General features: G+C 38.9%; 1 protein-coding gene across 1 annotated transcript; it reads right to left on the bottom strand.

Moving 5' to 3' along the window:
- Positions 1-207: 207 nt before the first annotated feature.
- Positions 208-8,020, bottom strand: LOC121384382 (protein fem-1 homolog C-like). Its single transcript, XM_041514763.1, has 2 exons — positions 7,870-8,020; positions 208-2,429 (listed from the first exon to the last, which is right to left on the bottom strand). Exon 2 carries the CDS (start codon positions 2,411-2,413, stop codon positions 485-487), a length of 1,929 nt encoding a protein of 642 aa, XP_041370697.1. The 5' UTR covers positions 2,414-2,429; positions 7,870-8,020; the 3' UTR covers positions 208-484.
- Positions 8,021-13,786: the final 5,766 nt, after the last annotated feature.

Genomic DNA, 13,786 nt, shown 5'->3' on the forward strand with positions numbered 1-13,786 from the left:
CTTGACAAGACTGTCCTCAGTTTGCTGTCATTGTAAGAAGTTTTTGACAAATGGAGCATTTCATCACATGTAGTCAAGTGGGATAGAAAGGAGGTGGTGGAAATCCGACCTGGGATGAGGCTTGCCAAGTACCAGGGTCGAAATTTCTATCACATCCCTTTGGTAAATAAAACTTTTATTTTACATGAACAGACAATGACGGCTAAAAAAAAGTAACTTTTTTATTTGATCAGTTTGTCATACATAAGCTGTACTATCATAATTGCTGTGTTTGTTTCATATTTCGCTGCAATTAAGAAGATAACTTTTACTAGTTTTAGTCCAGTCAGAATCAGAAAAACAATGGATATATACAGATCACTGATTTTCTAAAAAAACAAACACGTCAGTACTTTTAGTCATTAAAAAGTTTGTCCTAGTTTTAAACAGCTTATAATGGCAGCAAACTAGAGTCTGTCATCAGGTGAGCACTTTACTCTCTGAACTAGATCCAAAATGAAAGCCCATGCTTTTCTACAAAAGGAATCAATGTCCTGGGAACTTCGTCCCTATAGCTAATGTTGTGTTTCTTAATAACCTTTGCCGCGAAACATTTCAGTGACACGTAGTCCATGGGACAGATTGGATAGCCGTGCTTCTGTAGGAGGTCGAGGGCACTGTCGCCCTCACTGTTACACATGTCTGCATGCGCCCCGTTCCTGAGCAGACACTCCAAGATGCCCTCATCGTGGAGCTCTGAGAACGTGAGGAACTTGACACTGTTGAAGAGGGCCGTGTTGCGGCGCTGGTCGACGGAGTTGACGTCAATGCCGCACTCCAGCAGGACCTGGATCACGGCCATGGCGGGGAACGCTGAGTAGAACTCCTCGCTGGTCAGAGACACCTTCGGGTCGACGGCCAGGTGGATCAGGCTCTCATCATCCTGTCCCCTGGGGTCGAGGACCACCAGCTCCCGGACCAGTCTCTTGAAGGTGATCTTGTCGCAGGGCGGGGCATTGAGGAGGGCCAGGAGGTGGATGAGGTGCAGCGACAGATGCAGGAGGAGCTGGAAGTCGTCGTAGTGGTGGGAGTGGACGGGCCGTGTGGACATGACCACCTTGGCTCCTCGGATCTGGTGGATGAGGAGGTGGAAGACCTCGAGCGCGTCCTCAAACCGGACACACTCATCCATGGCTCCGGCCTCCAGCTCCAGCTGCATCTCCCAGAACAGCTTCACCAGTGCCTGCACGGTGAACAGGCACTCGTGGTTGAAGCAGTCGTGCTTCTGGTGCCGAATCTGGAAGGCATACTTCCACAGGTCGACGCATCTCTGGTAGCAGTGGGTGTCCGCGTACACGGCTCCGCGGTACATCAGACCAAACATCGTGTCCTTGTGAGCTGAGCCCAGGATTCTCTCCCGGATCAGGAGAGACTGCATGTACACATTGTCGGGTTCGGAGACCTTCTCGCTCAGCTCTTCCAATGTCGTGGGTTCTCTGGCATTGTTGTAAGCCGGAACAGTTTGTTCGGGCAGCACTTTTAGTATGGGATTTCTTGACTCAATGTTTCTCAGAGCCATGGCCTTCTTCCACAGACCCACTCCTCCAGCAATGTCGTGTTTCTCGTCGACAAAGTTTGCCCCAAGCAGCTCGTATGCATGTAGAACTGAGACTAGACACTGACTTGTGTTTTCTAAAATGTATTCCATTATATCAGGGTAGCCCCTTAAAGCTGCAGTCTGCAATGCATCATCACCAAAATCATTCTTTGCCTTATAGTCCGACTTATGTCTGATTAGTAACTTCACCGTCTCTAACCGACCCTCTCGGATTGCATAATGCAATGCCAAATTTCCTGAGTTATCGTGGGCATTGACATCAGCCTGTTTTCGTATAAGAAACTCGCACAGGTCCGCGCTCTGAACGGAGTTAATCAAGCACGTCCCGCCATTGATGTTTGGCTTGTGAATGTCTGCGCTGTGGTCGACGAGGTACTTAACGATGGCAATGTTCGTCATGTAGCATGCCGACCTCACCGGAGTGGAGCCGGTGTCCGAGGGGCTGTTCACGTTTGCCCTGTGCTGTATCAGCGTCTTCACGACGTCTATCTTGTTAGCGACGGCCGCCACCCACAGTGGTGTGACCGTATGTCGCGACCGGTCCTCCTCGACCTCATAGATGCCGCACTGCTCGACGTCAGCCCCGCAGTCGTCAAGGAGGTAGTTCACGATGTGCAGCTTGCCCTGAATGCACGATGTCAGGAGTGGAGCGTTTCCATTGATCTTGTGTGAGACGATGCGCTTCCTCTGCGGCGGGGTGAATTTCTTGAGTGTGGCGCGTAACTTGTGAAGCTTGTCCTCCTGAATACAGCTGTGGACGATTGACGCATACCACGCGACGTCCACGTCTTCCTCTCGCTTCAGCTTGGTGGCCATCACACTTCACAGTGTCCTGCAACAGATAAGTAAATGTTTAATAAAACAAATTTATACATCTTGCCAAAGTACTCTGCTGTTTGAGAGCTAGACGGTCATTTGGACAGTTACAAAGATTTTAATACTTATAAAGCTCATATGAATGAATGAACTAAAGCCCAGACCACAAAGTTAATAACTATGATAAATGACTCTCCTACCTTTACTGGTAGATTTCCCCCACGTTTTCTCCAGACAGAAATCGTGAAAAACAAAACATTACAGTAAAGATTTCACAGAGTAAATGGTCACCTATATGCATGTAATCTTTCTCCAGCTGACATTTTGTGTCATCGCTAATTAATATAATGCTCATCCCTCATGTAATTGTGTACATTACATTGAAAGCACTCATATATTTCTTTGCATGTCAATTTTATAACCAGCAAAGATAAATTCTGCAATTGACAGTAAACAATCAAGACACATTAAATGATATATACAATAAACAAATATTTGAGCATATTCACAAATACATTAAACAGACACTTAAGAATTGACCGCAATTATATTTTTGTTCATGCACACTTTATGACTCCTAGTAGAGGGTCGTACAAAAGTGTGCACATTGTTTTTTTGGTTCATACTTGTAAAACAGGAATCAATTATTTTGAGAACATATAATTTTGAGTAGCGTTATTTACATTAATGGATAATGTGCAAAATTTTATAATAAATAAAAATTATTTATGATTTATTGATAATTTATTGAAAATTGCAGCCGTCATTATGGTACAATTTAATGTTATATTTAGGAGAGAGCCTCGTAAGTTGGATAACTTGTGCTTAATCCTTTTGTACATTATATACAATAAAAATTATGTTTTCAATCAAATAAAATGCTGTGTTTTTGGTTTGTTTGCCCATGAAATACGCCAAACATCACGATAAACCGGTATATCATTATAGCACTAACAGTCATTCTTAGCACACGTTTTGGCTTCATACACAATAAATATAACATATCCAACTGTAAAAAAATTTATATAAGATATATTTGTCAAAATTTTGACTCGAAAGGTACTTTTTATTTCTTTCATCTTTTAAAACTTAAACTTAACATTTTGCCTAAAATTTAAACATATCGAAATGGTCTACTCTATATAGAACTTGGAATAATTTTGACAGGGGTCAAGGTAAGTCAGCTGTTTTTTAATTTTAATGTGGCAAAGCATTGTAATAATATTATAAATATAGCCAATTTTGAATATGAATGATGTCAGTTTTCCAGTGACATCACTTTGTATCTCCTTACAATAACAATAAACTGGGAACATGTATGACATTTCCATTTTCAGAACGCTGGAAAAGTCCAATGTAAAATTGCTAGTGAAATTTCTAGTTTTTTGTTTGCAAATTACTAAATCACCTCAAATTAAATATTCCTCAAATTAACCACATTTTTATAAATTTCAAGAAAATACTCTTCATTTTTTAAAATTGGCTAAACCAGAATAGAATAGGTTGACGTTATGATTGAACTAGAGTGTTAGTATAATTTAGGGAAGGTTTTTTTTCTTTTAAGTATACCAAACAACCTAATTGGTAATAAATAGAGCTGGGCAGAATTGACATTTGAGGTCCTGTATCAGTATTTTTGGGGTAATTAACCCCGGTACAACAGGACTTTGAAAATTGTGAGAATGATCATTTCGTTCGCCCAGTGCTCACGAGAATCTAATTTTGCACAAGCTATTTTTTGTTCACGCGAAATTTGGAGCAGCATTTACTTGGATATAATGTGTTACACCAAAAAAGGAAATGGGAAACTGTGACAGATATGTACAAAATGAGTACAACTGTAGATTCTTCAGGTATGAATTAGCTAATACAGCATATTGCAACTTGATATCTTTATAATTAAAAAGGTTACTAGCATCCAAAAATCATCCGAAATCACTTGGCAATTTCACAAGCTCTTGTACAGGGGTTATAAATGTAAGTTCATTTAACTATCAAGAAGTTGAGCCACAAAGTCAATCTGGTATGCAGGTATACTTTTCACAATTTATTTTTTCTTCTCAACTTTGGACACTAACTACACATTAATATTTCATTTGATTCAGATAAGCTTTCTTATAAAGAAACATCTATAGGTATATACTTCAAATTAAATAACAGTTTGTATCTGTGATAAATAATCAGGGAGTAATAGTCCCCCAAAATATAAAAAATATCATTTCCGAATAATAACAAACTAAACTTTAGGCATCTCGAGGTCAAAACTATGACAGATATGTGCAAAATGAGTCCAATTATAGCAAATTGCAGCTTGATATCTTTATAATGAATTAAGTTATTAGCATTCAAAAGGTGCCCCAAATCACATGACACAGTCGCAAATGTCAAAAATGGGACAACGAGCCCTGCATTTGATCAATCATACTTTCAAAACTAATTATAATTTGAACCTAAAATTTTGCATGTGTCCATTATTTATATGGAAGTATAAATGGGTGACATTTTATAAAATTTGGAGATGGTGACCCGGGAACCTCTTGTTATTTTTGTCAGATGCACATTGCAAATTATTGAGCGATTCTAGACTATTAATCATTGTCATACACTAGTACCACAATACGCTGTAACACTAATAATGGATTAATCTAATAGTAATCCACCTAGTCCTTCCCACCGGGAACGCTTTTTTTAAAATATCATACTATGAATTTACTACAATTTATTTATGTCTGATCTGATTGTTTTCTCAATTGCACACAAAAATAGTATTGTTTTGTTATTTCCAAAACACTTTTACTTTTTCTTACATCAAATCAAACTAAAATTATTTACACACCCTCCTCCCATTTTTGTAGATTGGTGGGATGGACTATATGTGTGGTCATTACAAAATAACATTATATACATATATACTGAACAAAATAAGAAACTTCCGCTAACTTTGCTTGCACATAACTTGATGAACATAAACCGGGGGAATAATTGTTATATATGCCTTTAAAGGGTGTTCCATGATGCATCGTTTGGTGCAAAAATCATGGCCATAGGTTAACAGAAACTGGGAGAAATTTTGACCAAGTTTGGTAGGGGTTAAAATAAAACCCACCCACTTAATAACGGGTATGACCACCTCTTGAATTGACCACTGCAGTGCATTGCAGGCGCATAGAATTGACTAAAGTGTTGATTTCTGCCTGTGGAATATTGTTCTATTCCTGAATGAGCGCTTGATAAAGTTCGTTGATGTTAGCGGGTGGGTTCGGACGACGCCTCAATCGTTTGTCCAGACTATCCCAGACATGCTTGATGGGGTTGAGATCAGGACTTTTAGCGGGCCAATCATCAATGAAATCAATGTTAATTGTCCTAAGAAAATTTAAAGTGTCTCTAGCTGTATGAGAGGTGGCATTATCATGCTGAAAAATCGAGATGTTGGCGTTGTTATGGAACAGAGGAATGACGTGATGAGCGAGAATGTCATCGCGGTAACATTGAGCATTTAAATTGCCATCAATGACGACTAGTGGGAAACGATAACCATGGGCAATGGCTTCCCAGACCATGACAGAACCCCCACCCCCGAAACGATCTTGTTCAAGAACACAACAGTCAGCATAGCGTTCATTTCTCCTACGGTAGACACACACCCTGCCATCACCACATTGTAAAGAAAATCTGGATTCATCCGAAAAAAGAACGGTATTCCAGCGTTGCCGTATCCAATGAGTGTGTACACGTGCCCAATTAAGACGACGACGTTGCGTTAAAACGCATCCGACGTAAGGACGTCGTGCATGTAAACCGTTCTCCCGCAGACGATTACGAACAGTTTGCCCATTGATTCGGTTATTATGAAGCCTAGGTGTGTTAGCAGCAGTAGCAGTGGCAGTTTGGAATCGACTGCGCAAATGCGTGTTCATGATATAGCGGTCTTGACCACGCGTTGTAAAACGCGGACGTCCACGACGTGGCAAGTCGTTGGTGCTTCCTGTAATTCCAAATCTTACGCGAAGATTTTGTATCGCTCGACTAGAACTCCCAACATGCCTTGCAACGTCTTCTGTCAACATGCCAGCATCAAGCATGCCAATCGCCCGTTCGCGTAAATTATTGGGTATTCTTGGCATACTAAAAATGCTACAATGTAAAAAACTTTAATTTTTTTTACAAATTTTGAAGCGTTTTCGTTCACTTGACAACAATGTCAGTAAGACAAGTAAAACAAATTGACCAAATACTACACGGGACATGTCGAACCATGCATGCACGTGCAAATTGAATTTCACGTTGTCAACGATTAACAGTGCAAAAATAATCGATAAAATTCATGAATCCTGATAATACAGCTCAAGGCTAATACTACCTATATATAATTTCATTACACAATGAATTCTTTAACACAACAAATACTATATGTACAAATCGGAAGTTTCTTTTGTTGTTCAGTATATATGGAACTGTTCAACAATTACGTAACTCTTTTAAAGTCTGAACCACATTGTTAACAATTACAATAAATTACTCTCCTACATTTAATTACCAATATGTATTCCTTACATTTTGCCAAGACAAAAATCGTGGAAAAAACATTACAATGACACAGATTCCACATACAAGATTATAACCATGTCATCTATATCGACTCCGCCGAGATCTCCTAGGACAAAAAACTTAATTTTTCGCCGTCTGCCATTTTATTTGGGAATGCTTTTCATGAGGTGTGGAAGCCTCTCAAGTATGTGATGTAATTAATGTGACATTATCACGATTGCATTATATCATAATCAATGCATCTCAAGACATGTTAGATTAAGACACATCCTTCCATCCTGCCATTCAATAATTACGTAACGCTCGAAATTCCAAACCACATTGTTAGCATCTTCAATTACTGTTAGATTTCCCCCACATTTTGTCCAGACATAAATCTTGAAAAAAATTATCATAATGACACATATTTCACATACTGAATTATAACCATCGTTACCATGTCATCTTGGAAAAAAAGCCTGTAATTTTTCGTTGTCTGTCATTATTATTATTATTATTATTATTTGACGTAATTAATATACAGCATACGGGCGTAACTTGTACCATCGGGTGGTACTTACTAATAACCCATACACCAGGAACCGAACGTCCGTCGGCACACACTCGCGTATATTTGCCCCCCCCCCCCCCACGTGCGTGTATACTTGTCCCCCTCACAACACACGTATTTATCCAGCATATTTAATTTGTCTTACTTGTCATCGCTTTTAATATTAACTAGCTAAAACCTAGTTAATATTATTTATTGCGTACGAAGCAACAAAAAAAAGATGTGAAAAGACTAAAAACTGGCACAAGTGATAGTCGTCGACCTTTGCTGATGTTTGCAGTTTGCTCCACTGCTACAATTTACAAATAAAATGCCTCGCAAAATTCAGTTATCAGTTTTAAAATAATAAACTTACTCCCTATTCATTGGAGATCCCATAAACATTATTTAAATACGGTGGACATAAACACCGTTGAATGAAAAATGAATCCAGTTTGTTGATATTTGTTCTTTTCAAGTTGATTTTATTTATTTTCCCGTCCGTAACTGCTACCAAAAAAAACGTCTTCTTTTAGAGAGTGAGGTCTAAGGGAGGTGAATCTAAATTATTACATATTTACGCAAATGAACTATTCAAGCTGAGTTTAAGTGGCTTTATGGAGTAATGTAGTGTCAACTTGGTGTTAGCTTTTAAGTTATTGAAACCTAAATAATCCATGGGTTAACCCGAAGGTAACCGTACGTTTTCATAACCCGCTAGTAGCCTAGGTATGAGAAAGAGGCCAAAACATTTATTTTTTTATGTCCCCAGCACACCCCCCCCCCCCCCACACACACACACACATTATATATTTTCCAGTCGCGCCATAATCAGTGCTGTATTTATAAGAGGGGAATAGCCCCGCCCCGCCAGAGGGCCTCTCCCCCGGACTAAGGACTTCCTTTGTAAAAAAAAATAATTAATAATTCTAAAATTAGTTGGGGGGTTTTTGTGTGTGTTTTTTCTTTTATTTGTCATGTAATTTAATTATGTTGAGGGGCCCCCGAACCTGAAGTGCCCCGGGCTCCTGCCTCGGGCCCTCCAAGGTCTAAATCCGGCCCTACCCATAGGCCTATGCAATGTGGTTGCTCCCCCCCCCCCCCCCCCCCCCCCGATTTGAGTGACAGAACAAAAACTGAACTTTATTACGCTCAGGCTGTTGAACAACGGCATATGATACAATAACAACATTTTACAGTGACCCCGACTGAATATTGATTGATTGATTGATTAATTGACTGACTGATCGATTGATCGTTCGATCGATTGATTGAATCCCTATAGGCCTAGAAGTTGTCAAAATTGTGCCCGATTCTTTTGTACAATAGAATATTTTTTCAATCAATCACTATGGACTATTTAATATTTAACAACAGTCCTGCACACATAATACTGAACCCCCCCCCCCCCCCCCCCCCAAAAAAAAAAGAGACTATGTCGTAGACTATGGTCATACCTGGATGCTGCATATGAGATGAGGTCTCGTCCAGCCATTTGTTCACCAGGGAAGGGGGGAGGAGACATAACCCAGTAGTAGAGCGCCCGCACGATGCGCGGTCGGTCTATGATCGATCCCCGTCGTGGCCCATTGGACTATTTCTCGTTCCAGCCAGTGCACGACTGGTATATTAAAGGCCATGATATGTATTATTCTGTGGGATGGTGCATATAAAATATCACTTGCTACATGGTGGGAAATACAACGGGTTTATCTCTAAGATTACCAAATGTTATACGTCCAATATCAGATTATTAATCTCTAGCGGTGGTGCTAAACAAAACAGACCAGGGAGGGATATTGTTTAACCCGTGCCTTTTGAAATATTGTAATTGTGACATTTTCACTAGTAGCTCATAACAGCCTGCTAAGATCAACAGAATCTTGCACATAGGCATGGCTGCACATACCAAGGTGTTATGTTGATACACTATTTTGACCATATATATATAATCTTTTTCTCTTTTTTTCTTCTTTTTTTTTCTTTTTTGGAAATGTTTTTTTATATATTATTTTTTCGTTTAACGTTAAAGTTAAAAGTTAAATGTTGTTTTGTTTAACGACAATGATTTATTCATCATCTCTTAAATATTTGGGGCGGGACGTAGCCCAGTGGTAAAGCGCACGCCTGATGCGCGGTTAGTCTAGGGTCGATCCCAGTCGGTGAGCCCATTGGGCTATTTCTCATTCCAGCCAGTGCTCCACAACTGGTGTAACAAAGGCCGTGGTATGTACTATCGTGTCAATATATGTGTCGTGTCAATATATGTGTGTGTCCGACGCCATATAATCGTAAATAAAATGTGTTGAGTGCGTCATTAAATAAAACACTTCCTTCTTCCTCCTTCTGGGGGGCGAAATGTAGTCCAGTGGTAAAGCGTTCGCTTGATGCGCGGTCGGTTTGGGATCGATCTTCGTCTGTGGGCCCATTGTGCTATTTCTTGCTCCAGCCAGTGCACCACGACTGGTACATCAAAGGCCGTGGTATGTGCTATTATGTCCATGGGATAGTGCATATAAAAGATCCCTTGTTACACGTTGTAACTTATATATACAAAGGATCCACACATCAATTTTATTATTAAAGTTTGTTTTGTTTAACGACACCACTAGAGCACATATATTTATTAATCATCGACTATTGGATGTGAAACATTTAGTAATTCTCACATAGTCTTAAACAGGAAACCCGCTACATTCTTCCATCAGTAGCAAGGGATCTTTTATATGCACCATCCAACAGACAGAACAGCACATACCACGGCCTTTGATTATCAGATGTACCAGTCGTGATGCACTGACTGGAACGAGAAATAGATCCACGAAGAAGAATCGATCCTATGAGCGCTATAACATGGAGCTTTGTCCCAGAATGAGATCATAAGAATGCATGAAACATCAATAAAGTCAAGAGAGAGACACAAACGATTTGTGGAACTATCATCGCAGTTGTAAAGATGTCCATTTGACGACATTACATCTGATAAACGACCGGCATCTGGCAATACCGTACCTGGTTCTGCTTTACGTTCAGCCCGTCGTTCGTTCCAAAGTCGTTGCCGATATAATACGTGTCAGAGTAAATTGGGATAAATCGCTTTATTTCCTCTTAAGTATCAGCTGATACGCGATTAGCTAACTGTGTTATAGCTGTCGTAAAGCTGCTTTGATAACGTTATTGCTCGCAGGCGTTTTTCATTTCGATTTAAAGGGGGTTAACTAATTTAAACAAACTTTGAATCAGGACAAAATGAAGTTTTTTTGTGTTTGTTAGTGTGGTTTTGTTTCCCTTTAACGACGGCACTAGAACACATTGATTAATTAACCATCGGCTATTGGATGTCAAACTTTGGTTAATTGTGGTATATATTCTTTAAGAGGAAACCAGCCACACTGTTTCTATTGGCAGCAAGGTTTTTTTTTTTATATCTCACTGGAAAGAACACATTCCACGGCCTTTGACATACCAGTCGCGGGGCTACTAGTTTCGATCAGTACAACGTAGAACTATTTCATCTATTAATTTTTTTGTTTTAATAAATACAGATTATGTCTTGAATGACATGCCCATACAAATTACACCCAGATAATTTTATTTACTAATGGAAAACAAATTATATTATTAAAAGATTCATTCTTACGGTGATACACAGGTAAATGTGTGATATTAGAGTCTGAAATTGATTTTCGTCATCGCATTGGCATATAAATTACATGTATTACTGTTTTAATGGATATGTGACATATATTATATCTATGTGTTTTGTATTTCCAGTCAGGAATTCTTGCGGAAGCCTTTGCTTACGTCGAATGGGAGCACATTATAGTTTGGATGATGATTAGTTAATTATGTAATGATCAAGAATCGGATAAAAACAGTTCCAGCTAAGTACACAACTTAATGTGAAAATTTACAGATATTATGACAAGATGCAACAGTAATAATAACCTCTACTTCCTATAGGAACACTGTGCACATGTATTTGAGCAATCTGACTTGATGAAATATTAAACATTTTAACAACATATTCAGGACCAAACCCTCCGCAGGGGGGAGGGGGGTGCAGTTGCCCCCCTGATAATCTCACTTTTTTTTTTTACTCCAGAAAATAGCATACACATCTCAGGGTTTAATTTGTATAGTGTTTCATTTGTTTATAAAAAAATAGTGCCCCCCCCCCCCTAAGATTTTGATCAGGGTACGGCCCTGATATTCATTTCCAAATAAATGTATAGGTATATTTATGTGGCAGTCGGAATAGTGGGAACAACTGCAGAAGCGTTTTCTATTTTCTCAATGTATTTTCCAGGGAGCATTACTCGACCCAACCCTCTACATGAACTTCGGTCACCACAGCCACCACAGTCGCGAACCCCCCTAATAAAATTCCTGCACACGCGATAGCTACACCCCCCCCCCCCCCCCCCCCCCCACACACACTCCCTGGATCCGCATTTTTGAGTGAAAGCGCAATTTCTACTTGTGGCTGTCTAGTATCCGTTGATCAATATGTATTGTATTTTACGAGAAGAGTAATGTCTCATACTAACATATATCTATGCACATTAATGTCATCATTATGACAACTGTGGAAGAAACAAAATTAACATAATTATGTCTTAAAGGTTGATGTATGAAGACATCGGGGCTTACAAAGAAACGAATATTATTTTACTTTAAAATTTAAAACGGCGAAACAACAATCGCAAAACTCCACAAAAGGTTGAGTGAACATGTATTTCATAGCAGCTATTTGGGGTGGGGGGGGGGTCATCATTTGCCTGTGGTAGAGCTTACCATATGCGCGGTCGGTCTAGGATCGATCCCCGTCGTTGGACCCAATGAACTATATCACGTTATATCATTGTGTATCAAAGGCAGTGGTATGTGATATTCTGTTTTTGGGATGGTGCATATAAAAGATCCCTTGCTACTAATGGAAAAATGTAGCTGGTTTACTCTCTAAAACTATATGTCAAAATTACTAAATGTTTGACATCCAGTAGCCGATGATTAATAAATCAATGTGCTCTAGTGGTGCACATTTACCACTGGGCTATGTCCCGCCCTAAAATGTGTTGAATGCGTTATAAAATAAAACTCCTTTTTTTTCATAGTATTTCTACACAGTGGTCTGGTCACTTGAGTAAACGCTAAGGAAAGGTCCGTTTGTTTGATGACACCCCAGCACACAAAATAATGTCAAGTTACATGTATGTAGTAGTACACGTGGTAGGCCTATGTATATATACATACGCAGAGATCCGGATTACACAGAATCCGGTTTAGACAGAGTCCACTGTGTATATATATATATATATTAGTTATTGTAATTAATATATATATATATATATATATATATATATATATATATATAACACAAGAAAGATATGCGGTAGTGTATTATGTACGTTGATTTTATTACGAATTTGTTACGGCTCGTAGATCATTGTATACTTTTCCAAAAAAAGTAAGGGAACCTGAATATTAAAACATAAGTTTTGACCACAGAAATCCAAGTAAAAACGTTCAGGTCTGTTTATCAACACACCGAAACACATTCCATAGTTTGCACATGCATCACCCCGTGCACGTGCATGGGGTGTCATTCTCGATTTTGACCATTTCCAGGAAGGTCCATTAATCACTGTGGAACATTATTTCTGTCAATCTTTTTCATTCTGTTGATCATACAGTTGTTATTGTTTTGTTTTTAGTCATTTTTATTGTTTGAATTTGCGATTTACTGATAAAAAAAAAACTTTCAAATTTCACTTCTGACCCCAATCGTCCTTCAAGATCTTTGGTGGTCATAAAACCTACTGTATTACTGAACTACCGGTTGTGATGTTTGCCCAATTAATTCACTATTATCATATAACCATTCTCCACGGCTAATATACCTTACAATTTTGGCAATTGTAAATTCATATATACTTTTTTTGAAGAGTATATACCATCTAGTAATCTATAGGTGTTTGTGACTGCAACGCCAAGTGCAAAAAGGTAATACGAAAAACTAGGTTAATGTCGCAATAAATTAAAAATCTCTGTGTGTTTATACTCCCAATGCACGTTTAAGTATCGACTGAGCCATATTTAAACAAAACAACAGGAATTAAAGTCCGCTGTCACAGATGACATTAACGACGGTAATAATTGAATTTTTTTTTAACGGTGCATTATGTTACGCATTATGCAGTTTATTATTTATAGTACCTCTACATTAAACGAACACACATAATTGTAAATTAATGTTGTAGGTAATGGAAACTGAAGAAACTGGTTATTAA

Source organism: Gigantopelta aegis, chromosome 10 (genome assembly GCF_016097555.1).
Source record: "Gigantopelta aegis isolate Gae_Host chromosome 10, Gae_host_genome, whole genome shotgun sequence".
Lineage (NCBI taxonomy): Eukaryota > Metazoa > Mollusca > Gastropoda > Neomphalida > Peltospiridae > Gigantopelta > Gigantopelta aegis.

Excerpts from the sequence above, each read along its gene's own strand:
- LOC121384382 (XM_041514763.1), bottom strand. The coding sequence starts at position 2,413 with ATGGCCACCAAGCTGAAGCGAGAGGAAGACGTGGACGTCGCGTGGTAT.